Genomic DNA, 27664 nt, shown 5'->3' with positions numbered 1-27664 from the left:
TGGAAGTGCCAGGTCAGAGATGCAAGTTACCCCTCCTACCCACTAATGGGAAGTGGTAGCTGCCCAGCCCCGTGTGGGTGGGAGGTGGGGGCTGCACAGATCGTGGGATTACCAGTGTCCACAGGGATCCCACAGAACAGCAGGCCTGCAGGGAATTCGGTCTGGTTGGCTAAGAGATGACATGCTGTGGTCTCAGAGCTGCTGTGCCCATTTGAATTCTAAAGACCAAAGACCTTTAGTCATTTCGCCCATTGGATTTGATTAGCCCCAGGTTTCCCGAGAGATTGACCCTGGCATCCCCTGCTTCTGCCTTGGAAGTACCTTGGGCAGTGATGGGTCACAAGGTAGCATCTTAAGTCCCTCAAGTATCTCAGAGGATGTCCTCGCTCACCAGAGGGTAATTGAGCAAGTGATGCCTGAGGTTATGAGTTTCACTTTGCAGACCCTGTGGTCATTAGCCCTGAAACTGGGCAAGCCAGTTAACCTCCCTGAGCCACAGTGTGCTCAGCTGTAAAGACGCTAATAGAAGGTGCCCCTTAAGATTGTGGGATAAAGCATCTAGCACAGTAAACGTTGGCTGAATGCAGAGGGCAGACTGGAACTGTGCTTCTCAAAGCTTTCCTCTCTCTTCTCCAAAAATACATAGCCCGTTTCAGGTAAAACCGCACCCCTACCCCCAGCCCATCATCTGTTAAAATTGAGCTCCAGGGAGACGCACCTGGAGTGCCCTTCCGACTCCACTGCCCTAGTCTGGGAAGTCATTATGAGTTTCACTTTGCGTTACTCCAGGCCTCTGGGAACCTGTGGCCCTGGCTTCGCGGCCTGGGATCTTGTGAAGTGCAGACTCTGAGCACCGGCCCCGGCCTCCTGAATCAGACTGAACTTAACAAGACCCCTGGGTGATTCACAGGCGCATCAAAGTTCAAGACGCACTGCTTTAACTCAGTGTTTCTAAAAAAAAATTCAGAGTCTCCCCGGGCGCTTTAAATTGCGGACACCTGGGTCCCGCCCCTCGGACGTTTTGATCTCCGCGGCTGGAGTCCGGGTATCAAGTTGAACCGCGGCGTCCTGGTGATGCTTTCGCGCGTGAGCGCTGCCCTGCCCTGCCCGGACCGGGTTCTAACTCGAGGCGTTGCTCAGCGCCCGGTCCCGGGGGCCCCTCTGCGGGGACGCTGTGCAGCCGCCCAGCAGCCAGCCGAGGAGGCGCGTCGGGCCCCGCGAGGCCTGGGGGCGGCTGTCGAGCGCGAGGGAGGAGGCCGAGCGAGCGGTGGAGGGCGTGCGGCGGCGGCGGCGGCGGCTGTTGCCCGAGCCACCTAGCTCGCTGTCGTCCACCAGCACGCTCTCCAGCACCGCGCGCAGCGAGCGCCGCAGCTTGCGCAGCATGTCGGGGCAGGTGAGCACGTAGAGCACCGGGTTGGCCACGCTGTTGAAGAAGGCCAGGCTGGTGACGAACGGCAGCCCGCGCCACACGAGCTGCCGCAGCCCGGGGTCGGAGTGCGCCCGCGCCTCCAGCAGGCTGAACACGTGGTAGGGCCCCCAGCACAGCGCGAAGGCCACCACGACCGCCGCCACCAGGCGCACGAAGCGGCTGGGCCGCTGGCGGCCGCGGTGGTGCAGCTGCAGGCTCACGGCCGCGTGGCTCAAGGCGATGATCACCAGCGGCACCAGGAAGGCCAGAAGGAACTTGCTGACGGCCAGGGCCGCCTGGCGGGAGTTGCACGTGGCGTCGCGGTCAGGCCCCGGGTTCAGGAGCAGCACGTTGTAGTAGCACATGATGCGCCCGTCCAGCCGCGAGATGGTGTCGCGGAACACGAAATAGGGCACCGTGTTAAGCAGTGCCAGCGCCCAGAGCACCAGGCAGACTTTGTGCGCCGCGGCCACGGTGCGGTGGTTCTGTGCCCACACCGGCCGCACCACCTGCAGGCAGCGGTCCAGGCTGATGGCACTGAGCAGGAAGCCGCTGGCGAACATGTTGAGAAAGAAGATGGAGGAGTGCAGTTTGCAGAAGGTGGTACCCAGCTCCCACGAGTGGCCCACAGCCAGGAAGTAGGTGAAGAAGGGCAGGGAAGCAGACGCCAACAGGTCGGACAGCGCCAGGTGCAGCACCCAGGTGGTGACCACGGTCTGGCGCATGCGGCAGCCCACCACGAAAAGGATGAGTCCGTTCTCCACCAGGCCCAGGACGGAGGCCAGCCCATGCAGAAGCACCGCCACGTGGTCGATGTAGCGGATGCTGGTGTTGCTGTGGCTCTGGAGACGGCTCATCTGCTCCAGGATCGGGCAGAGCGGCTTCAGCGTGACGTTGGCCAACATCGTGAGGCTCTGCGGTGGAGGGAAGGAAGCATCTAGGTTGACCGTGCAGGAGCCACGGGAGAACGAAGAGAGGGGCCTGGAGTGGGACCCTCCCCAGGAGATGCCAATGTGACCCATGAATATACTGGGCGGGGCGGCGGGGGGAAGTGGAGCGGATAATATCCCGGCATTGCTGTGCAACTTTGGGCAGGTCATTCAACCTTCCTGAGCCTGTTTCTTCCTCCATAACTTGGACGTCAGTCATCACAGCACCTAGCTTAGAGTTACTGGGAGAATTAAGTGAGTTAATACATAAAAGCATTTAGCACACAGCAAGTGCTATATTAGTGTCATTGTGATGATTATGAAACAAATAGTCTAAGATCACACAGAGATATAGGAACAAGGTCAGGCCACGCCAGTCCCCAGAGCACTGGGTGGGGGTGGGGGGCAGTGAAGGAGGTCCCACATGTAGGGCAGGAGGGTTCTGCTAGCCTGGGGGATGGAGATGCTGCCCCTTCCCACCCACAGCACCCACAGCACCACCAGACCTTGCCTCTCTACAGATCCTCCATGCAGCTCCCTGCACTCAGTGGTGGCTGGTTAGATGTATTGACCATGAACGGTGGGGCCAGCCCTGTTCTCTGATGGTTGGAGAGGAAATAAGATAAGAGCCAGGAGAGGTGAGTAGGAGGAACTCTCACATGGGGCTCTGGAGGCCCAGTGGGGCCGAAAGATCTCTCCCCTCTCGGGGGCAGCCACAGCAGCTCTCTCTGTCCCAGGAAACCCACCCCTGTTCATTCACTTACTCCCTCACGCACTTATCCAACAAATAAGACATGCCTGCTCGCACCCTCATTGAAAGCCTGAAAGACCATCACATGTGAACCTGATCACGATCAGTGAGGACTGAGGAAATTGCATGAGGCTCCATGCAGGAGGTAGAGGGCAGGTAGCAGGGGACGGGAACTCAGGCTGTCCTGGGCACCGCTGACATTCCAGATACTGTGGTAGGTCCTTCACATAGGTGCTGTCTTTCTGGCTCTAGAAGAAAGGTGCTAGTACTCCATCCCATTTTATAGATGAGAAAACTGAGCCTCAGGGGGTTAAATAGCTGGTCCAGAGCCACCCAGACAGCACAAACGTGGAGAAGCAAGTTTCATGCCCGCCTGTGCTCTTTCCTCTACCCCTACTCCAAGGAGGAGAGGATGGAGGAGGAAGAAGAGAAGGACAGCAGGCGAGGCGAACAATGGTCTTCAGTACTCATCTTTCTGGGGAAAACATTATTAGCCAGGATGAGAAAACCCACTCCCTTCCAGAGACCACAGTCCTTTTATAGGGTGGAGTCCTGGGATATCAAACTAGAATTTTGCTGGCAGATGAGCTCCTTGGAGCTGGGGATCTGCAGATAGATGGAAGAGGAGCCTGTGCTTCCTGACAATGGGCACACTTCGTAAACTTTGGAGTGTGCAGTGCAGTTACACTTGCAACGAACCTGTGAGACCCCATTTTTCAGAAGAAGAAACTGACGAAGTTCAGAGAAGTACAGCAATTTGCCCAGCACTCCCCAGCTGCAGCGGTGGGGCCGGGACTTCACTCCCAGCAGGCAGCCAAGTGCCATCCCCTCTGCCCTGAAACATTCCCTGCAGGCCAGCTGCTGCTTATCCAGGTCCCATAGGGATGATCAGAGAGCACAGTCCTGCTGTCTTTTGGAATCACCAAATCAGTCCTTCTGATTCTGTGGAGACAGCCCCCAGCCTCCCAGGATTGAGAGCCCAGCAGCTAAGGTCCAGCTTTGGCAGGTTAAAAAAAAAAAAAAAGGAGGGGCAGGTGGACAGAGAGTGCAAGCTTGTGGGAGTCCAAGACCTGGGTTTGAACCCCAGCTCCTCAGCTTCCTGGCTGCGTGAACTTGGGCCAGTCACCCTAAGCCTGCTGGTGTCATCTTCCCACATAGACTGCTGGTGAATACTGACAGACAGTTGAGTGGTTTACCCTGGTACCTGGCATTGAGTTAATGCCTAAGAAAACTTAGTCCTTGCCTCCTCTGGGCATCAAGTCCCCTCCAACCTTTGGTAAACTCAACCTTCTGCCATCCTAGCTAGTAACAGCCCTCTCACCTACTAAAACTTCCTTCTCCTGTGGGTCCAGAGAGGGTACTAGGCTGCTCAGCCCCTGGGCCACTGCCTCCTTACCTGGGCACGGAGAGGGCACAGGATTCCAGCCCTGGTGGCCGTCAGCTCCTGACAGCAGCTAGACAAGAGGCAGCAGGCAGGCAGAGGCAGCAGAGGGAGGCTGAGAGAGGAAATAGCTGTCAGCCCCAGTGCATGTGTGTTTAGGGGTGGGGTGGGGTAGGAGGAGGCGGGGACAGCTGGAGAGTGAGTTGTCACATGAGTGTTCAAATATCATCAATCTCCATCAATGCCGGCAGCCCCTGCTCTACCCACCCCCACTTCATGAAGGAGACTGCAGAAACCCAGAGGGTGGTGCAAGTGCACGTGAAAAATCGGTGTGTGCAAGAGAGCGTGAGCCCAAGTGTGCGTAGGGGTGTGCTTTTGAAAGTGACCAGTGTGTAGGGTAAGTGCATGAGGAGAATGACTCATCCGTCTGTGCACTCTTCCTGGGCTGCCGTCTCCTGACACCATAATCCTCAGGGAAGAAACCCCTCCGGCTCTTCTGAGTTTCCCAGGCAGAGTCGGGGGCCTGTCCGTGAGGGACCCGAGGGCTCTCAGGCCAGGCGAGTACAGTGGGGAAGTGAGGGCAGTAGGAAGAATGCTCAGGCACTTCTGTTTGCTGAGCCCTGGGGGTTGTCATCTGTGAGCAGGAGCAGTCACATCTGCTTTACAGGCTGTGGCAAGGGTCGAATGAGATGGATGACACAAAGCTCCCAGCACACAGTTAATGTTTATAAAAATCAGCTTCCTTCCCCTCTGAGGGAAAAATGAATATAGGCTCTAAGGCAAAGGTCATATAGCTTTTATTTAAAACAGGCTCAATTTTGGGAGGCGGAGGCAGGCAGATCACTTGAGGTCAAGGAGTTCAAGACAAGCCTGGCCAACATGGCAAAACCCCATCTGGACTAAACATACAAAATTTAGCTGGGCATGGTGGCACACGCCTGTAATCCCAGCCACTTGGGAGGCTGAGGCATGAGAATCACTTGCACCTGGGAGGTGAAGGTTGCAGTGAGCCAAGATCATGCCACTGCACTCCAGCCTGAGTGACAGAGTAAAAACTCTGTCTCAAAAAAAAATTGAAATTTAAAATTTTTAAAATGTCTCAAAGCCCTAGGATAAGAGAAGTTTGCATTTTATTGCTTCCTAACTCCTTACTCTCATTTGCTGATCAAGCTTCCTAGGGTCAGCACCATCCCTTCGACCTCAGCATGTCAGCACCTAATAGATAGATACTCATTAAAACACGTCAAGAACTCAATATCCCTATATCAAGGCAAAGGCACCTCCCGTGGGATGGATCACACAAGCATCTTCCATTTAGACTGAGGCTTAATGCAGAGCCTGATGCATAATAAATTCTTGCTGAGAGACTCCCATCATGAGTGGAAAGTGAAGAAACAATGTTATGCCCTTGTGATGGGGATGATACATCTCATTGTAGCCCAATATGGCAGATCAGGAAGCGCCTTAGTGATCCACATCATTAGCAATAGGAAAAGGTCTCCTCTCCCCCAGGTCAGGGAAGGCTTGACTTCCTAAGACAAATGCCTGCAGCCCTCCAGAGAAAATAGGTGGATGATTCCTTTCCGCTTGGGGAACATGCCCTCTTTTCCAACCACCCCCAGCACCCAACCCACTGAACCACAGACAACACCATGTGTTTCTTCTCTGCACACAGACCGTGTCAGACTGTGGTTAAGCCATACTCTGGCTGCAGGCCTTAGTCCCAAAAACACAATCTCCTCCAAGGCTTGGAATTCAATTTCAGAGCCAGGAAGAATGGAGGTCGGGTCCCTTGCTGGGACTCTGGGGCCAGATTGCCAGTGTTCGGATGCCACTGCCACTCCCCAGCTATGAGACCTTGGGCAAGTAACTTCACAGCAGTAAAATACGAACTTTAAAAGGTGCTTCTTCTGCCAAGAAGGGCTCCAGTCCCAGCCCCAAGGGACAGGGGTTGGGGCCCAGATTTCTCTTTGGACTAAGAAAAAGAATCACCCCTTTCCCACCACCCCGCCCCGCCCCACCCCGAAGACACATCTCAGCACCAAGGCATCAGGCTTAAGATAAGGCACAGCCCTTCCTCCTGATCTCATCCCACCCTTGCCCCCTCCACTGGTGCCCTTGTGCAGTGAACATCCCACACAACCTCTCCTGGCAGCCCTGCTGAGATGCTTCTTTTCTAGCTAAAAAACCCTTACCCATCTGCCCCTTCTCAGCCCTTGTTTCCAGTCCTGTAATCACTGCTGTGGCTCATGTCTGGACCTCTCTGAAGAAAATTTATTACTAAGTAAACAAAAAAAGTTACTAAGCTTAATGAGGTTACCAAAACAAACCAAAAAAGTATTCCAGATGAGCAGGGCCCAAAGGCATTTTCTGAAGAAGAAGGCAGTGATGTTCTCGGGCCTCTGGGATGCACTCCCAGTGGAAACGGCCTTCCCGCACGTATTCAGACAACCCTGAGTCCCACAGCCTCCACGGTGGAGGACACCCAGGGCAGGAAGTCCGGGGGGCAGGATGCAGGCCTTGCCTCCACCCCTGGGGTTCCAGGAACCAAGAGCCAATGCTGGGTCCTCAGAGAGAAGGGGAAGGGTCTTGTGAGTGAACAGCAGCAGGAGGGACCCTGGGCCAGGGCTCACTGGCTGGGAGCAGAGGACAGGAGCCTCCAACCGACCAGGTCACACCTGCTCAGCCTGAGTCTAAGAATAGGAAAAGCGAGTCGGCACCTTTGTGGCTATCTCCAGGTGTCAGGCCTGTGCTGGGGACACAAGAAAGGCACCAAGACTGACTCCTTACTCTCATTTGCTGATCAAGCTTCCTGAGGTCACCACCATCCCTTCAATCTCAGCACCTAATAAATACTCATTAAAACACGTTAAGAACTCACTATCCCTATATCAAGGCAAAGGCACCTCCCATAGGATGGACGGCACAAGCATCTTCCATTTAGACCTAGGCTTAACGCAGAGCTGATGCATAATAAACTTGCTGAGAGACTCCCATCAGGAGTGGAAAATGGGCCTCACAGAGCTCAGAATCCAGAGGAGGGTGACCAGGGCCTTGGACAAGGGCCCCAAATGCACAGACAAGGGATTTTCAACTTGAATCTGTATCCAAGTCACTTGCAGGGTTGTTAAAGCCCCAGTTGCTGGGCCCCGATCCCAGAGTGTCTGATCCAGCAGGTGTCAGTAGAGCCTGGGAATGTACATTTCTACCAAGTTCCCAGGGACACTGATGCTCCTGACCAGGGACCGTACTCAGGACTGAACCACTAGAATGGAGAACGGTAGGGTCCTCGGGTCTGGGGAACTGCCGTCTCCACCCTGGTCGCCAGCAGGGCCGTTCAGCCGAGGAGCCTGCACGAACAGCTCCCCTCTCTGAACCTGTGCCCTCGTCTCCACTATGAGGATTAAAGGAGATGATAAGCCACGTGCTCAGCTCAGGGCTAGGCACAGCGTGAGGACACAGGTGCCAGCTGCCATCATTATTTCTTGGGGTCTTCTCGTCTGCAAGGACGCTGATGGGAGAACATCAGTGATGGGAGGTTGAGCCTCCCTGGAGCAGTGAGAGATTAAGTGGGGAGAAGATGGCCCAAGCCTTGGGCCTTCTGATCTGAAGAGTGGGCTGGGCTGGGCTGGGCTGAGTGCCTGCAAAACCCTTCAGCCTGGCCTCTATGAGAGCTGGGGGAGAGGGCAGGGTCTGATCTTCATCGTGAGCCATGCCCTGCCTTATCATCCCATGCCTGTCTCCCCCAGGACTGGGAGAACGATGCAGCCACACTCAGGCCCTAGTCCCTAAAGCACTACCTCCTCCAAGGCTTGGAACTTAACATCAGAGCCTGAAACAGCGGAAGTCGGGTCCCTCACTGCATCAGCACCACCTTCCGCCGCAGAGGAGACAAATCTGAGCCTGTCACTTCCTGGCACAGGGACCTCTGCTGCGTCTCTGTTGCCCATGGGAGCTGTCCAGATTCCTAACCTAGCACTGACGGCCTTTCAGGATCCAGTCCACCAACCATCAGCCCTGACACCCCTTCCTCATGTCCACAGCTACCCCATCCTTTCCTTCCCACCTGCACACCTTGGCACGTGCTGCTGCTGCTGGGAATGCCTTTCCCTCCACTACTCATCCTGCAGGCCCCTTTCTGAGACCATCAATGTCACTAGGTACTCAGAGGATACTGACAGCATCAATGTTTACCAAATACAGCCAAGGGAGTGAAGGAACGGAGAAAGGGCTGATGGGCCCCCAGGCACAGGGCCCAGCCCAGATGGGCTTTCTTCTCCCTCTGGCCCTACCTTAGGAGGAGGGTTTTAATGTTCCTTTCTGGCCACTTTAAAGAAGTCAGTGAAACAGGAAGTGAGAGGCACGGCAGGAAGCAGGGTGAAGCCTGCCCTGGGATCCTCCGGCCCCTTGCTCAGAGGCCCTCGAGCTACCCACACCCAGCAGAGGAGCAGCATGGCAGGGCCCCAAATGACACCTTGGGGAGGCCCAGGTTAAGTTCCCTGGTGCCACCATCACCCACAGGACTCCTCGCATGGCCAACAAGCCCCTCGGTGATCTGTCCCACCCAAGCTTCCCCCAGCATTGCTGCTACTCCCAAGTGGCATCCTGTCATCAGCCAGCACTCACCACTGTCCCCTCCTGTTCTGGGCACACCAGGCTGTTTCTGTGCCCTAGCTTATGCTGCTTGTTCTCTGCTCTGGAATGCCTTTTCTTCCCCTGGCCTCTCGGTGAACTCCTATTCATCCTTCAAAACCCTGGTTAGAGGTTGCCTCCTCTGAGAAGTCTTTGCTGATTCTCTCAGACAGATCCACATGCTGTCCCTCCCTCCCATATCTCCACTTCACTTGACCTGCAGCCCCCTTGTCCTCCCTGGTAACTGTTTTTCACATAACTGTTCACCACCCTCAGGAGCCACCTGAAGACACAGACTTATTCCTACTTTATCTCCTCATCTCCAAAGCCAAGCAGAGGGCCTGACACACAAGAGGGATCCCAGCAAATATTTGCCGAACAGAATGAATCTCTAAAATTGGCTTCCATGTGCAGACCCCAAAGGACCCCCGTCCCTCAACATGACCCATTCTGGAACCTTTTTTTGAGACTGACTCTTACTCTGTTGCACAGGCTGGAGTGCAATGGCACTGTCTCAACTCACTGCAACCTCCGCCTCCCTGGTTGAAGCAATTCTCTTGCCTCAGCCTCCCGAGTAGCTGGGACTACAGGCTTGCACCACCATGCCCGGCTAGTTTTTGTATTTTTAGTAGAGATGGGCTTTCACCATGTTGGCCAGGCTGGTCTCGAAGTCCTGACCTCAGGCGATCCGCCCGCCTCAGCCTCCCAAAGTGCTGGGATTACAGGCCTAAGCCACCATGCCTGGCCCCATTCTGGAACCTTTCTTACCCACGGTCTGGTGCAGTTCTCCATGGCTCTGTCTTCACCGGCAGTGGGTACAAACTTGCGGATGAATAACTTTATATTTGGAAGGAAGACAGGAAGGCAGAGCAGACAGAGGCGGTCCTGGCCTGGGCTTGGGCCCACACGCGTGCCGGGCAATCCTCGCGGAAGGCGTATGTGTTTCCTCAAGCTGTCAGAACAAACTACCACAAACTTGGCAGTTTTAAACAACAGAGACTTATCCTCTCACAGTCTGGAGGCCAGAGCCTGAAATCGGATTTCAGGACTTCCTCCAAAACCTCTAGAAAATAAGCCCTTCTTGGCCCCTCCAGCTTCTGGTGGTTCCGGGCATCTCTTGGCTTGGGGCTGCAGCACTGTGATCTCTACCCCCTCCTCACGCAGCCTCCCCCTCCCTGTTTCCACGTGTCTCTCACAGAGTACTAGGCACTGGACTTAGGGCCCATCTGGGTCATCCAGGGTGCTCTCATCTTGAGATTCTTAAATCAATTACATCTGCAAAGCCCTCGCATCCAAATAAGGTCACATTCATGCGTTCCAAGGGTTATGTTGTGGATATGTCTTTTGAGGGCCACCATTTAACACACTGAAAGCAGTAACAGCTGCCAGGTTATGGCTTATGCCTGCAATCCCAGCACTTTGGGAGGCCAAGGCGGGCAGATCACTTGACGTCAGGAGTTCAAGACCAGCCTGGCCAACATGGCAAAACCTCATCTCTAATAAAAATACAAAAATTAGCCGGGCATGATGGTACACGCCTGTAATCCCAGGTACTCAGGAGGCTGAGGGAGGAGAATCGCTTGAACCTGGGAGGTGGAGGTTGCAGTGAGCTGAGATTGTGCCACTGCACTCCAGCCTGGACAAGAGAGTGAGACTCCATCTCAAAAAGAAAAAAATTACAAGGCACTTACTATGTGCCAGCATAAGTCTGGGCTTTTCTCATGAATTAGCTCATCAAATATTCATGCCCACCCTCTGAGTTAGGTACAACTATCCTCGTCACTCACCAAGGGGAAAACTGAGGCTCAGAGAGCTTAAGCAAGTCTACCAAGGCTGCTCAGCCGGGGAGCGGAGGAGCTGGAGTTCAGAGCCATGTGGTCCAGCAGCAGAGCCCAGCTGTTCCCAGCTGACAAGATTCTCTGAGGTTTTTGTTCCCTCAGGGGAAGCAGGGCTGCCTGTCTGGAGCTAAATGCACTCCCACAGGCAGGCTGGGCGCAGTGACTCACGCCTGTAATCCCAGCACTTTAGGAGACCAACGTGGGTGGATCACGGGTCAGGAGATCAAGACCATCCTGGCCAACATGGTGAAACCCCGTCTCTACTAAAAATACAAAAAAATAAACAAACAAACAAAAATAGCTGGGCGTGGTGGTGCATGCCTGTAGTCCCAGCTACTTGGGAGGTTGAGGCAGGGAAATTGCTTGAACCCAGAAAGCGGAGGTTGCAGCGAGCCGAAATCGCACCACTGCACTCCAGCCTGGTGACAGAGCAAGACTCCGTCTCAAAAAAAAAAAAAACAGAATGCGCTTCCACTGGCTTTCTGGGAGTATCTCTGTAGCATAATCTCTACACACACACAGCTGGCGCTGCCCCTGGGTCACTGCGGACCCCAGAGCGAGGCAGCCTGCTCCCTGCTGGTTTCCTGGCACGCGTGGATCTCCTGAACGGGGATCTCGTCTTTCCAGCCTAGAGAGGCTCCATCCTCCTCTGGCACCCTCCCTGTGTCCCTGGGCTCTATCTGCAGAGGAGACAGGGCAAGGAACTGACAATCTCACAGCACCCACTTAGGTTGACTGTATTCTTGGTCCCATTTTACAGATTAAGAAACTAAAGTTTCACTTAAAATTTTTTTTTTGTAGGTTAAAAACAGAAAGAAAGAAATGAACAAACAGGTTTACAAAGAGGCCAAGTGGCCGGTGTGGTGGCCCATGCCTGTAATCCCAGCACTTTGGGAGGCTGAGGCAGGCAGATCGCTTGAGCCCAGGAATTTGAGACCAGTCTGGGCAATATAGCAAGACCCCATCTCTAAAAAATAAAAAAAACAGAAGCCAAGTAGATAAAGCCAAGATTCCAAGTCCAGTCACCTCCAACTGACCCTCTCTCCTTATCAGTAAAAATAATCGTGGTAGTAATGGCTATCGTGTTCAAAGGATGACCACGTGCAGACCCTGTTCTGCCTGCTTCACATGGATTATCTCATTAACTCCTCAGAGCAATCCTGCAATTTAGGTGCTGTTAGAACCCCATTTTATAGATGAGGAAGGCAAGTCACACAGCAGGGAAGGGACTTTCCCAAGGTCTCGAGTGGGTGAGCAGAGGAGCTGGGAATCGTCCCAGGCCGATAAGCCTTGGTGTCCATGAGTCTTTGCAAGGATGTAGAGTTGTAACTGAGGGCTCAGAGCGTACACTCTCTCTGTTTCAAACACAGTCTGGCACCCTTTTCCCAAAGGTGTTCTGCCCTTGGCCCTGAGGAAGCGCCCCTTCTCTTTCCCTGCCCACTTCCAGCACTTGGGAGCTGCGCTCTCCCCATGGGTCCATGGCCGGTGGGGAAACACCTCTCCATGTCTTATCTAATTGCCTCCCCACCATAATCATTCTTATCCTTATCCCAGATGGAGGAAGAAAGCAAGTAAGTGAGGCTGGGCACAGCGCGGTGGCTCACTCCTGTAATCCCAGCACTTTGGGAGGCTGAGGCGGGTGGATCACGAGGTCAAGAGATCGAGACCAACCTGGCCAACACGGTGAAACCCCGTCTCTATTAAAAATACAAAAAAATTAGCCAAGTGTGCTGGCACGCGCCCGTGGTCCCAGCTACTCGGGAGGCCGAGGTGGAAGAATCACTTGAATCCAGGAGGTGGGGTTGTAGTGAGCCGAGATTGCTCTACTGTACTCCAGCCTGGTGACAGAGCGAGACTCCGTCTCAAAAAAAAAAAAAAAGCAGGTAAGTGCCTTCCCAGGGCTCCCGTGCTCATAAACAGTGAGCACTGGGCCAAATCCAGGCCTTTCAACCACTCCAGCTGATGCTTTCTCTGGACCCTAAAAGCCCCATTAGGGAAAGTTCTCTGTTACCATAGAAAGCAAATTAATGCAAAAGGAAGGGTGGGGTTAGAGAGCCACCACCCACTTGGCAACCACCACACTCGCCAGTGAACATCTGAAGAGGAGCAGGATAACTACACAGTCTCAAAGCATCTCCTTATAACAATCCTCATGAATTACAAAGAGACACATCATTACTTTCCAGTGGAGAAACCTGGCAGACACCTCCTTAACCAAGCGATCAGTTAAATCAGCAGTAACAGGAGGAGCCAGCGGGCTGTGCCCCAGATAGGATGCACTGAGAAGGACATGACATCCTTTCCACGGTTACTCCTGCCTGTACAGGCTGAATTGTGTCCCCCCAAAATTAATATGCTAAAGCCCTAACCCCCTGCCCCCATCCCTCAGAATGTGACTGTATTTGGAGCTAGAGCTTTTAAAGATGTGATTTAAGATTGAGGCCCTTGCCAGCGCGGTGGCTCACGCCCATAATCCCAGCACTTTGGGAGGCCGGAATGGGTGGATCACAAGGTCAAGCGATCGAGACCATCCTGGTCAACATGGTGAAACCCCGTCTCTACTAAAAATACAAAAATTAGCTGGGCATGGTGGCGCGTGCCTGTAGTCCCAGCTACTCAGGAGGCTGAGGCAGGAGAATTGCTTGAACCCAGGAGACGGAGGTTGTGGTGAGCCGAGATAGCGCCATTGCACTCCAGCCTGGGTAACATGAGCAAAACTCCGTCCCAAAAAAAAAAAAAAAGATTGAGGCCCTTAAGGTGGCCCTAATCCCATCTGAGTGGTGTCCTTAGAAGAAGAGGAAATTTGCTTTTGTTTTTAAGATGGAGCCTCACTCCCTCTCTCAGGCTGGAGTGCAATCGTACTGTCTCTGCTCACTGCAACCTCCACCTCCCAGGTTCCAGCATTTCTCTCACCTCAGCCTCCCAAGTAGCTGGGATGAGAGGTGTGGGCCACCACGCCCAGCTAATTTTTGTATTTTTAGTAGAGACCGGGTTTCGCCATGTTGCCCAGGCTGGTCTCGAACTCCTGACCTCAAGTGATCCACCCGCCTCAGCCTCCCAAAGTGTTGGGATTACAGGCGTGAGTCACCGCGCCCGGCAAAGGAAGAGGAAATTTGAACATTCAAAGAGGCACCAAGGATGCACCAGCACAGAGGAAAGACCATGTGAGGACTCAGTGAGAAGACGGTCATCCGCAGGCCAGGGAAAGAGGCCTCCGGAGCAACCAGACCTGCGCCATTTTTACCTAGAACATCCAGGTTCCAGAACCGTGAGAAAATTAAGGTCTGTTATGTAAGCCCCTCAGTCTGCATTTTGTTACAGCAGCCGAACTAATACACTAAATCTAATGCAATCAGGAGAAAACACCAGACAAACCCAAACTGAGGGACATTCTGCAAAGTCATCAGGCTGTACTCAAAATGTCAAGGGTAAGAAAGACGCCAGAAGATAGAAGGGCAGTCCCAGATCGGAGGAGGCCGAGAGCGCACCAGCAAGACGCTGATACTGCCTTGGGTCCTGCAGACTCGTAAAACACTGTACTGCTTTGCCACGAAAGGCATGGTTAGGACAGGCGGCGGATGTTGAATAACTGATAGAGCAGGAGCACTGCCATGTGGGACAAACACCGCCACTTCAAATTCCAGCTCCCTGCCTAGCCTCCTGCATTTCAAGGAAATCACTTCTCTTCTAACTACAAGCACCCAGAAAAAGCAGATAAGAAAAGACAGATAAGATAGCTCGGGCACAGAGGGAGGCGGGGGGAAAGTCTCTCGGGGAACTGCCAAACTTCACTGTCATACAACGGGCCCCAGGAAAACAGTGGACCTTAATAAGCACATTCCTGGCCGGGGGCAGTGACTCACGCCTGTAATGCCAGCACTTTGGGAGGCCAAGGAGGGTGGATCACTTGAGGTCAGGAGTTCGAGACCAGCCTGGCCAACATGGTGAAACCCTGTCTCTACTAAAAATACAAAACAATTAGCTGAGCATGGTGGCACACACCTGTAATCCCAGCTACTTGGGAGGCTGAGGCAGGAGAACTGCTTGTATCTCATAGGTGGAGGTTGCAGTGAGCCGAGATGGCGCCACTGCACTCCAGCCTGGGCGACAGAGGAAGACTCCATCTCAAAAAAAAAAAAAAAAGCACATTCCTTTCCCTTCAGCTGCACTAAGATAGGGAAGCCAAAAAGCAGACTCAGGGAATATGCCTGCAGCTGCAGAAAGATGTATGGAAACAGACACGCAGCTCTCTCTCCCAGATAAGCACAACAGAGACACAGGAGCAGTCCAAGCCTCTGATAAACTCTCCCACCCTGAATCCTTAAAAACTCTTAGTCTGTAAGACAGTGGGGCTCTGACCTAACTCAGCCAGCCGCCCCTCTCAGATTGATTCAAAATAAACCTGTCCCTGTTGACTGTCGAGCACCCTTTCGTGTTCCTTTCCTCTTTCTTTAATTCTTACAGTAATGTCTGCAGATTAGATCATTGTGTTTATACCAATGTTGGTTTCCTGAGTTTGATCATTTGACTGTGGGGGTAATTTGTGTTTTTAGGAAATGTATACTGAAGTAATTAGAGGTAAAGGGGAATCCATCATTTCTGCAACAACTCTCAAATGGTATGGAAGTGTGTGTGCGTGTGTGTGTGTGTCTGCACGCACGCACAGAGAGAAAGAGGGAGCTACAGCAAATGTAAAAAGTGTGTATCTGAGGAATCTGGGAGGAGGCTATATGGAAATTCTGCAAATCTGAAATGATTTCAAAATTAAAAGTTTAAAACTTCCATATTGTCCCTCAGGAAAAATCCAATCCACTCCTCCGCCTGCCTGGCTCCTCTCCCTCCCCTCCTAGTCCTTCCCTCACCAGCACCCCCAGCTTCCCTGGAGTCCCCGTCCTGGACCTTCGTGTGACCTGCTTCCTCCCTCCTCCTTCAGTCCTGCTCACCCCAGATCCCCATCACACCAGCCCTGTCCTCCCCACCTCCTCCCACCTCTGCTCAGGACCCCACTCCTCCAAAAATCCTTCCACGTCCCCCACCCTCGATGCTGTGTTGGGTGCCTCTTCCCACTGTGCTCCCAGAGAGACCCCCATCCCGCCCCACCAAGCTTTCCCAGCATTTCCCTAATCACAATAGAAGTGAATTATCGCCAAGCATTAAATCATGACCACATCTGGTGCCCATGACTTGTCTCTTTGTGTCTTCCTATCCACCCTGCGGCAGGCAAGGAAAGCATTATCACCCCCAGTTTACAAACAGGAAACCTGAGGCTCAGAACAGACAGTGCATCTGAGTCACAGCTAAGAAAGCGGTTTGGGGCTTCGTTTTTAAAAACAACTTTTATTTTAGGTTCAGGGGTACTTATGGAGGTTCGTTATACAGGTAAACTCACATCAAGAGGGATTGTTGTGCAGATTATCTCATCGCCCAGATACTCTGCCTAGCACCCAATAGTTATTATTTCCGCCCCTCTTTCTCCTCTTACCCTCACCCTCCCATAGGCCCCAGCGTGTGCTATTCCCTTCTATGTGTCCATGTGTTCTCATCATTCAGCCCCCATTTACAAGTGAGAACATGTGGTATTGCTTTCTGCTCCTGCGTTACTTTGCTAAGCCTCCAGCTCCATCCATGTTCCTGCAAGGGACATCATCTCATTCCTTTTTATGGCTGCATGGTATTCCATGGTGTATAGGCACCACATCTTTATCCAGTCTACCACTGATGGGCATTTAAGTTGATTCCATGTCTTGGCTATTGTGAATCGTGCTGCACTGAACATATGCACACGTGTCTTTATGATAGAACAATTTCTTTTTTTTTGAGACGGAGTTTCACTCTTGTTACCCAGGCTGGAGTGCAATGGCGCGATCTTGGCTCACCGCAACCTCCGCCTCCTGGGTTCAGGCAATTCTCCTGCCTCAGCCTCCTGAGTAGCTGGGATTACAGGCACGCACCACGGTGCTCAGCTAATTTTTTGTATTTTTAGTAGAGACGGGGTTTCACCATGTTGACCAGGATGGTCTCAAGCTCTTGACCTCGTGATCCACCCGCCTCGGCCTCCCAAAGTGCTGGGATTACAGGCGTGAGCCAGCGCGCCCGGCTATGATAGAACAATTTCTATTTCTTTGGATATAGACCCAGAAATGTGATTGCTGGGTCACATGGTAGTTCTGTTTTCAGCTCTCTGAGGAATCACCACACTGCCTCCCACAATAGTTGAGCCAATTTACAATCCCACCAGCAGCAGGTACGCATTCCTTTTTCTCTGCAACCTCACCAGAACCGGGCTCTTAGCTACCACGGCACTTGCTCTCCCCTCCCAGCTGCTGCTAATTATAATAGCCACATTTCCTAATGTTTGCTGAGCACAAACACTGCTGGGCCCCAGGCTAATAACTCACAGGAATTAGTGGTGACATGGGGCTGGCGGTAGTCCCTCCCACAGGGCATGGTCAGGAAGCATGTAAGGAGCTAACACAGCAATGCCTGGCGCTGTGATCACGGCAGGTCGCAGGCCATTCTTGTTGTTTCCAAGTACTTTTATGTCCTAGAACTGTTCTAGATTACAGAACCACTGAGATGATAGTACAGAGAGTTCCCATACACCCCAGGTCCATGCTGGGCACGGTGGCTCACGCCTGTAATCTCAGCACTTTGAGACTCTGTCACTTAGGTTGGAGTGCAGTGGTGTGATCTCAGCTCACTGCAACCTCTGCCACCCAGTTCCAAGTGATTCTCCTGCCTCAGCCTCCTTAGTAGCTGGGATTCCTGGTGTGCGCCACCATGCCCGTCTAATTTTTGTATTCTTAGTAGAGTATTTTAGTTTACCTCATAACTGATCTTACACAAATACCTTATTTATTACAATGAATGAACAAACCAATGTGGACACATTATTATTAACTAAAGTTCACTTCCTTTGCTTTCACTGCCTTTTCCTGCTCCGTGATCCCATCCAGATGCCACATTACATTTAGTTGTTTGGTTTTTTTGAGACAGAGTTTGCTCTGTCACCCAGGCTGGAGTGCAGAGGCGGGATCTCAGCTCACTGCAGTCTCTGCCTGCTGAGTTCAAGTCTCAGCCTCCTGAGTAGCTGGGACTACAGGCACGCGCCACCATGCCTGGCTAATTTTTTGTATTTTTAGTAAAGATGTGGTTTCACCATGCTGGCCAGGCCAGTCTCGAACTCCTGACCTCGTGATCCACCCGCCTCGGCCTCCCAAAGTGTTGGGATTACAGGCGTGAGCCACCACGCATGGCCTGTTCTTGTTATTTTTTATTAGTAATAGTCATCGTCGTACTGATCGGCTAAATCCTCGGGAGAACCCTGGGAGGTGCTAGTGGTCTGTTTACTCACCTGCAGCCCCCATTCTGCTGCCAGCTGTGAGGGCCGCGTCTTGTGGTCTTGCTCTACTGCCCCCAAGGCCCTACCGGAGGAGCTGTGACTGCACTGACCAGGCCTGGAGCTCCCAGCGGTAACTGCCGAGGCCTCAAGGCAGGACAGAGGTCCTGGAGTCACACCATCCCTGTCCTCCCCACCTCCTCCCACCTCTGCTCAGGACCCCATTCCTCCAAAATTCTTCCCTGTTGGGGCAGGGAGGGAATGTGGAAAGGCTGGGGTGGGAGGGAGACAGCGGAGGGTCTGAGGCCTGCAGGGCCACCTCCCACCCTGATCCCTCCCCACAACCCACCTGCAGCCTCAGTTTCCCAGAAAGCTCCCTCCTCCCTTCCAAAGCCACAGCTGAGGGACAGAAAGCCAGGGTGAGAGTCCATGTGCATTCCTGCCTCCCTCTGCCTTTGGAGCAGGAGCTTCACCACAGTCCCTGGTGGCCAGGTGGGTGCTCCCCCAGGTGGGCGCCCTTTGCCCTGAGAGGCACCCACTTGCCTCCTCCTTCGTATAAGGCCTGGGCCCCACTCTAGTGGCGATGGAGTAGAGGTGTTGTGGATGTCTGTGGTGTCTCATGGCAGGAAGAGCCTCAGCCGCGACCTGGGGTTACCGTGTGGCCCTGCTACTGCTGGTCACCACCCTGGGGCTGGGTAGGCAGCTACAGCCCGACCCTGGCCTCCCCCAGGCCAGGCCAGACTCTCCGCTTCAAGGTGGTGGGTAGGTGCTGGGAGAGTCTCAGCCCCTGCCTCCCTGGCCACGGGCTGCCACCAGGAGGGAACTGGAACCCTTCCCTTGGAAAAGGAGCAAGAACAGAGGCCTCCCTCCAGCCTAGGCCTAGGGGTGGCCAGCCCCCAACCCCCTCACCACAGAAAATGGCAAGGAAGAGAATTGTCACCCAGGGCAGCTTCTCCCACATTAGTGTGCATGGGAATCACCTGGCCGCCTTGTAGAAATTCGGGTTATGATTCAGTTGGCATGGGACAGGGCCAAGGCTCTGCAATTTTTTTTTTTTTTTTTTCTTTCACTGCAACCTCCGCCACCCAATTCAAGCAATTCTCCTGCGTAACCCTCTTTAGTAGCTGGGATTACAGGCGTGCATCACCATGCCCAGCTACTTTTTGTATTTTTAGTAGAAGCAGGGTTTCCCCATATTGGCCAGGCTGGTCTCGAACTCCTGACCTCATGTGATCCACCTGCCTTGGCCTCCCAAAGTGCTGGGATTATAGGCATGAGCCACTGAGCCTGGCCTAGGCTCTGCACTTCTAACCACACTCAGCCGATACCGTGGCTGAGGGTCCATAAACCACTTTCAACAGCAGGACCCTAGTGGGTGTGGCCTGGTATGGGTTTGGAATTGGGGTTTGGATGTGCAACTTCTAAACGGTGTGATCTTGGACAACTGACCCGACCTCTCTGAGCCTCTGCTTCCTCTTCTGCAAGATGGGGAAGATGAACCTGGCCGTGTTCACAGAACAAGGGCATGGAGGCGTGCCCACACCCAGAGTGTGCCCAGGCTGTTCTGGGCCAACAAGGGGGGTGAACACCTAGGAGGTGTCTCTGAGTGACTGCAGCAGCCAGTTGACCCGGCAAATGGGCTCAGGTCTTTCTACAAAGCCCATGATTTGAAACCTCATTCTGCCCCTCATTGTGTGCACCTGATAAAGCTCACACACCCTCCCTCCCTCAGCTGCCTCCGCCACAGGATGAGGCCAGGCGCAGTGGCTCACGCCTGTAATCCCAGCACTTTGGGAGGCTGAGGCGGGTAGATCATGAGGTCAACAGATCAAGACCATGCTGGCCAACATGGTAAAACCCCATTTCTACTAAAAATACAAAAAATTAGCTAGGTATGGTGACAGGCACCTGTAATCCCAGCTACTCATGAGGCTGAGGCAGGAGAATCACTTGAACCTGGGAGGCTGAGGCAGGAGAATCGCTTGAACCTGGGAGGCTGAGGCAGGAGAATCGCTTGAACCTGGGAGGCTGAGGCAGGAGAATCGCTTGAACCTGGGAGGTTGAGGCAGGAGAATTGCTTGAACCTGGGAGGCAGAGATCGCAGTGAACCAACATTGCGCCACCGTACTCCAGCCTGGCAACAGAGCAAGACTCCGTCGCAAAAACAAAAACAAAAAAAGGCAATGTAAAATACTCAGCCCAGTGCCTGACCCTGAGACCTTGTGTATCCCTTCACCTCATCTTCATGGCTGCCCGCTGCTGTGTGCTATGAGCAGGGAACCCTAGCTAGAAAGATCCTAGGACCACCCCCCATCCCCTTACAGCTGTGAAAGCTGAGAGCAGAGAGGGGAGGGGCTTGCCCGAGACCACACAACAAGCTAATAGCAAAGCTAAGGCAAGAACCAGGTCTCCTGCCTGCTGAGTGGGAACTCGTTCCGAGACCCCAGCAGCCTCTCCCTGTACCCTTCAGCATACCTGGCCCCTACTCTTCCCCACTGCAGATGAATTTGGGAACCGATTTGATGTGAACAACTGCCCCATCTGCTACCACTGGGTGACCACCAGGCCTCAGGAGCCTGCAGTCCTCTCGGCTGATTACAGAGGCTGCCATGTGCTGGAGAAGGTAGGGTCCTTCATGCTCTGGTGCAGAAGCAAGCTTGTCCTAGTATTGTGTCAGGCTGGAGAAGGCCCCTCATCGGCCAGAAAGGAACCAGAGCCCAAGATCTGTTGAGTTGGTGGGTGAGGGAAACTAAGTCCTGGAAGGGACTTTCTGGGATCCACCATGAATCCAGCTCTCTGCCTAACGGCCATCTTCTCTCTCAGGGGCCATCCTCTGCCTGGGATGCTAGGTGGCCTCACCTTGCTGCTCTCTGGCCTCTCACCTGCAGGATGGGCATTTCCACCTGAGGGTATTCATGGAGGCTGTGCTGCCCAATGGTCGTGTGGATGTAGCACAAGACGCTACTCTGATCTGTCCCAAACCTGTCCACTCCTGGACTCTAGACTCTCAGCTGGCACCACCCGCCATGTTCTCTGTCTTGACCCCACAAACCCTTCCCTTCTGCCCCACCTCTGGCCACACCTCCCCAGGCTCTGGCCACGCCTTTCCCAGCCCACTGGACCCAGGGCACAGCTCTGCCCACCCAACCCCTGCTTTACCATTCCCTGGACCTGGACCTGCCCTCAAAACCCTGGCTCAACCCCACTGGGGCCCCATGGAACACTGGGATGTGAACAAATCAGATTACGTAGGTATGCAGGACATCTGAATGTTCACACCCTCTGTCTGGGGCCTTCTGAACTCCAGGGTGGCCTAACAGCCTTTTACTGGGCTCTAAGAAGCCATTTCTTTCTTTTTTCTTTTTTTTAGAAAACCATGATTCTCCTATTCCTTTGTAGTATTTGGAAAAACAGCTTTAAACATGTACAAGTATACTAAAGCTAGAAGAGGTCTTGCCAATTTATTGCTGCCTAACTTTAGGCAGAAACTCACTAAAACCATTGCCAGGAACACCCGGTTCTCAGAAAACATTCTCTCGAGATTTCAGTAATATGCACTTTTCAGGGAGAACACTCAGTGTGCTGGTTAAGAGCACAAACTCTGGGCCAGGTGCAGTGATTCATGCCTATAATCCCAGCACTTTGGGAGGCCAAGGCAGGTGGACCCAAGATCAGGAGTTTGAGAACAGCCTGGCCAACATGGCGAAACTCTGTCTCCACTGAAAATACAGAAAATTAGCCAGGTGTGGTAGCACATGCCTGTAATCCCAGCTACTCAGGAGGCTGAGGCAGGAGAATGGCTTGAACCCAGGAGGTAGAGGTTACAGTGAGCCAACATTGCGCCACTGCACTCCAGCCTGGGCAACAGTGAAACTCCAAAAAAAAAAAAGAAAAAGGCACAAACTCTGGAGCAGGTTCCCAAGATTCAATTCCAGGGCCACAATTTGCAAACTGTGTGCCTTCAGCCTCATCGCTCTGTCCCAACCCTAGGTACCCACCTGAGCCAGGAGCAGTGCCAGGTGGCCTCGGGGTACCTCCCCTGCCTCGTGAGAGGAACTTCAAAGGAAGCCCGTCAGCAGGCTGGCTGCTGCTATGACAACACCACAGAGGTTCCCTGTTACTATGGCAACACAGGTACAATCTCCCACACCAGCACCATCCTGGTCCCCTGGATTCTGAAGCGGAAGGACAGCCACCTCCTCCAGCTGGTGGAAGCTGCTTCCCATTCTCCTCCTGGAGAGCCCAACTCCCAGAGCAGATGGCAGAGATCTTTAGATGGGGCAATCATATGTCCCAGCTGGCCTTATAACAACTGTCCCGGGGAACTATCAATAGATCTACCTTTACAAACATCCGCACTTTCAGATCTAAAACACCCTGGTTTGGATGACAGATTCTATAGTGAGGTTACTTTTAGAGTATCGTTCAACCCATTTGTCTCATGAATGAGACAGTCAGTCTGTAAAGGGTTTGCTGCGGCCAGCACCGGTCTAAGTGGAGAGTAAGCGTCTAGACTCCCGGGCCAGCGCTTAAAGCCTGGCTCTCACCCAGCCATCCCCTGTCTCTGTGCTGGGTGAACACCAAATCCCAAGGCCCTCATCTGCCTTTGTCCCAGCTACTGTCCAGCGCTTCAGAGGTGGCTGCTTCATCCTCGTGGTGTCACAAGAAATAGCCTTGACACACAGGATCACACTGGCCAACGTCCACCTGGCCTACATCCCCACCAGCTGCTCCCCGACACAGGACACGGATGCTTTCGTGGTCTTCCAGTTCCTTCTCACCAACTGTGGAACCACAGTGCAGGTAGGGGTTGGGACCACAGGCTGGGGCCTGGTCCTCCAAGAAGGCCTCACCCAGCTATCTCTTCCCACAGGTGGCTGGCGACCAGCAATCACATCCGAAAGGGGCCACAGGGTTCCATCAAGCGGGACAGCACCTTCCAGTGCGGGCGGCCCTCCTCCAACAGGCGTGGCTGGGGGCTGGGGTGTCGGGGCACAGGAGAGCTCAGAAGTTTTTGGAGCCATCTGGGTCCAAACCCAGGTTCTGCTGTTACCTGGTTATGTGACCTTAGGCAACGGGCCCACCTCTTCCCAGCCTCCCCTGCAGGGCAGGGGAAATGTCCCTTTTTCAGGGCAGATGTGTTAAATGGGGACCTTCCATGCCTGGCCTGCAGGGCTCAGCTAGAAGCCCATGGCCAGTCCCGAGAGAGCTGGAGTTCTGAGACAGCCCTGTCTTGGTCTCTCCAAGAACTAAGCTCAGAGCAACTGAAAGCGTCCCCTTCTAGGTCCCAGGAAGAGGCTGAGGTTATGGCTGTTGCCCCTCCTAATGTCAGGTTAAGAAGCCACAGATGAAGCTGAAGATACATTGGGCTGAAGCTGTCTGAGGATGTGGTGGGAGAGGAACTGGGCAGGGGAAGAACCCCTCATTGTTAGGGGCCTCCTGGACCTGCTGATTCAAGAGGCAAAAACCAAGCCAGGTGCTCAGGATGCCAGTGGGGGTGACCTGAGGGAATGTGTCTGTCACACCTGGCTCTGAACCTGTGTGGCCAGGTGCAAAGCACCTAACCTCAGCCGGTTCGCCCTGTGGGACACGGCCAGTGCATCAGCGTGACTTGGAGAAACCCTGTGCTCGATGCTGCACGGATGCCCAGGCATCTCCTTCGCCCTTCCCTCCCTGCCATGAGGGTTGGGGAGCAGGGGACTGCATCACAGTTCAAATGTATTTGGCTTTAAAGCTCTAAGTACCACGGAGGTGGTAGCTCACGCCTATGATCCCAGCGCTTTGGGAGGCCTAGGTGGGAAAATTGCCAGAAGTTCAAGACCAGACTGGACAACACAGTGAGATCCCATCTCTATTTTTATTTTTTTTAATGTTTAATTAAAAAAAAAATTCCTAAGTTCTTATGGCCAAGTGGTGGGGAACAAGTCTGGGTCATGCCCTAGACTCTCTGGTGTAAGAGCTATGGGAGTGAGCCAGAGGTCAACACAGCGACTAGGGATTCCTGGAGGGAGGCAGAGGTCAGGGGAAAACAGCTGAAGCCAGCAGGACTAGGCCAGAGGGCTCCTCAGAAACAAGGCCTCCAGAACAGGGGCAAGCCACTTCTACCTACTTAGCATCTCCTTGGTGCCAGGGGTACTGGGTACTGGGTGCCAGGGGTACTGTGGGGTACTGGGATGGTGTGGCCCCAGGCCCTTAGGCTAGGGAGGAAGATGCTAGACACTGTGGCCCTTAGGCTGTGGCAGACCAGCTGCAACTACAAGGACAATGAAGACACAGGACAATGAAGATGACGTTCTTTGATCTCATTGTCTCAGAGCCCTCAGAGGGAGGCAGTCATGGCCATTTTACAAATAAGGACACTGAGTTTTAGGTTAAAAAGACTTGCTTGTGGTCCCAAAGCCTGTAAATGCTATGAAGACTCAAACCCAGGTCTGTTGGGAGGTAGAGTGCCTAGGCCCACCTGCAGGCTCGACTGTCAGGCTCCAGGAGCCTCGAATGGCATGGCAGGCAGCTGTGGGTAGCCAGGGCAGACCCAACAAGGTGCCAGCCCCCCAAGGACCCATCTCCATCCTGCTGTATTCTCCCACCAGGTGCAGGGCCTGGCATAACAGGCTTGAACCATCCCAGGGAGACAGGATGGGGCAGGGTGAGCTTCCTGAGCCCACCTTGGAAATGCTGAGTGTTGCTTACGTAGCATCCGTCTGCCTTGCTGGATAGTACCGTTTGTTGCATCCAGAGTTGATCCCTAGTTTCTAAAGTGAACAGGATGCTCTGATTCTGTGTCTTCTCCCCCACCCTCGTGCACTTCAGGCTTCATGTGTGCTGTGTCTTCAACGCCAGTGACTTCCTGCCCGTTCAGGCATCCATCTTCCCACCCCCGTTGCCTGCCCCTGTGACCCAGCCTGGCCCCCTGCGGCTTGAGCTGTGGATCGCCAAGGGTATGCTATGCTATCCCTGTGCTCTTCAAGCCCCTGCTTCTCTGACACACAGCCCACCCTGGCTCGTGAATCGCTCTCCCTGCAGATGAGACCTTCAGCTCCTACTATGGGGAGGATGACTATCCCATTGTGAGGCTGCTCCAAGAACCAGTCCACATGGAGGTCCGGCTTCTGCAGAGGACAGACCCCAAGCTGGTCCTGCTGCTGCACCAGCGCTGGGGTGCTCCCAGTGGCCCATCCTGTCAGAAGGGTTAGTGCCCCCAGGCTCCCCCCACCTGCTCTGCCTCCTATAAACAGCCCCTCTGACTTCTCTTCTTCTCAGATGCCCTTTCGAGGGTGACAGCTACGGAACCCAAATGGTAGCCTTGGACAGGGCCACACCTTTCCAGTCTCACTACCAGCAATTCACTGTTGCCACCTTTGCCCTCCTGGACTCAGGCTCCCAGAGGACCCGTAAGTAGCCCCAGCTGCCGCATGCCTGGCCCCATGTTAGGTGGGGAGGAGCTGGTCACCAAACCCCTCTGGCACCTTGTGAGCTTATGTGACAAAGTTCCGGGGACGGGGCTTGACTTCTACCAGGTGTCATGGAAAGCAGCTGGCTTTGCGTCAGCAACAGGTAACCTATAAACGCCACCAGGAGGAAGGAAAATGCTGCCTGCGCTGCAATCAGCCCAAAATCTGAACTCTGGTTGTGGCGTTCTAGGGTAGCCTCGCCTCACTTCTGATTCCAGAAATGATAAACGTCTTCCACGTAATTCTGCTTTGAATTTTCTTTAACTCAGCAACTTCTCCAGAAGGTAAAAGTAGATAAACTTAAGGTATATTTAGGTTTTCTATGTAATACACAGATGGCCCCAGAGGCAACAGATGCCCTGTGTCTTGTTGAACAACGTATCTTTCACATCGCATACACAAATCTCTGGACGCTTAAATCACTGTCTGTTATTATGTCACATGTAGACTGATTTCACTGGTAAGCACTGATTAGTTAGGGTGGCTTCCTTCTCATCTCTGCTGAGTGCTGCCTCCTGATTCAAGAGATGCTGACCTGCCTGGATCAGGGGCACCCATGGGTGAGGCCTCCTGGGTGCTGGGTCAGGTCAGCTCCTCCTGCTTCTGCTCCCATAGGGCACTGCCCCTGCCCTGGTGTATCTGGAAGCAGTGGTAATCCGCCCTCCCCTCTGCCCCCAGTCACTGGTTTCCAGGGGTCACAAAGGGAGGGCAAACATCTATTCTGCTGCTGCCTGGTCAAGCCCCACCCCCTTGGAACTTGCTGTCTCCCTCAGCAGGGCAAGTGGAAGGGAGCAATCCAGCCCGCCCAGGGGCTGTGCAGCCAGAGGCAGCACTGGTGGAGCAAGCCCACCCAGGGCTGGGGTTCTACAAAGGGTGGTGGCCCCACCTGCAGGGCACGCCACTGCAGACTCAGACCGTGGGGAGGAAGGAAGGTGTGGATTTCGAATTGGGAAGGAACACATTCAGCTCCGCACTCCCTCAGCATGGGCGGCAGTCATGGTCTTGGTGTGCATGCTCAGATTTCCCCCCGCCTGGCCAGTAGCCAGGGGCCCAGCTAGGGAATCCCATGTCCCTGCCTCTGGGCTTCCTGCCCAGTGGTGCTGAGCCAGCCACTCTGATGTTCTTCTCCTTCCACCAGGTTTACTTCTTCTGCAGCGCCTCTGCCTGCCACACCTCAGGGCTGAAGACTTGCTCCACCGCGTGCCGCCCTGGGACGGCAAGTGAGTCTGGGGAGTGAGTGGATTTGTTCTTTCATTTGTCTTCAGGCCTATGTTTGGCTTTGAAGTCACAGGGGCCGGAGACCAGCCCAAGACTTCATTCTTCTCCTGGGCAGGACAGTGACGATCCTCAGGTCACCGTAATGACACTGCCAGGCCCCAGGACATGGTGAGCTCTCCGGGGCCAGCGGGCTTTGAGGATTCTTATGGGCAGGAGCCCATAGGCATGAGGGCTTCTGGATGGGGCCCACAGGTATGAGGGCTTCTGGATGGGGCCCACAGGTATGAGGGCTTCTGGGTGGGGCCCACAGGTATGAGGGCTTTTGGGTGGGGCCCTCAGGCCTCACCAGCTCCCACACCCGCAAGACTGTGCTGACAAAATGGGATGCTCCAGCCATAGCTGAGGGCAAGAGATGGTGTAACTGCAGTCAGTGGGGAACTCAGTGAAGACACAGTCCACCTTATCTGCAGAAAGGCAGCTTTAGCTCTACCCAGTGTGATACAAAGGTCTGGGGTGGAGGAGAGTGTTGGGGGGGCCTCGCACAGCCCTACCTTTCCCTTCTCTCTGACAGATTCCAGTGGGAACTCTAGCCTGAGGCCTCTCCTTTGGGTGGTCCTTTCGCTGCCGGCGGTTTCCCTGGTCCTTAGGTTTGGTGTCTTTGTGGGCCTGAGCCAGAAGCTCTGGGAAAGCAACAGTGAATAGGCTCAATAAACAATC

General features: G+C 53.8%; 2 protein-coding genes across 2 annotated transcripts; one reads left to right on the top strand and one right to left on the bottom strand.

Moving 5' to 3' along the window:
- Nucleotides 1-1119: 1119 nt before the first annotated feature.
- Nucleotides 1120-27521, bottom strand: PTGDR2 (prostaglandin D2 receptor 2). The gene is made up of 2 exons (XM_064364846.1): nt 27499-27521; nt 1120-2322 (listed from the first exon to the last, which is right to left on the bottom strand). The coding sequence occupies exon 2, from the start codon at nt 2311-2313 to the stop codon at nt 1120-1122; it is 1194 nt and encodes a 397-aa protein (XP_064220916.1). The 5' UTR covers nt 2314-2322; nt 27499-27521.
- ZP1 (zona pellucida glycoprotein 1) lies at nt 18898-27664 on the top strand. The gene is given in 15 exon segments (XM_064365595.1): nt 18898-19001; nt 19003-19040; nt 20780-20901; nt 21167-21530; nt 22269-22412; nt 22894-23100; nt 23136-23220; nt 25089-25216; nt 25302-25442; nt 25445-25466; nt 25539-25669; nt 25753-25832; nt 26868-26949; nt 27063-27167; nt 27504-27664. Coding segments are annotated over 15 exon segments (1899 nt in total). The 3' UTR covers nt 27650-27664.

The sequence above is a fragment of the Aotus nancymaae genome, unplaced genomic scaffold (genome assembly GCF_030222135.1).
Source record: "Aotus nancymaae isolate 86718 unplaced genomic scaffold, 86718_ANA_hifiasm-v0.15.2.pri h1tg000059l, whole genome shotgun sequence".
In the NCBI taxonomy this organism is placed as follows: Eukaryota; Metazoa; Chordata; class Mammalia; order Primates; family Aotidae; genus Aotus; species Aotus nancymaae.
The sequence above is the reverse complement of the archived record's forward strand: the minus strand, read 5'-3'. Positions and strand labels throughout refer to the sequence as shown.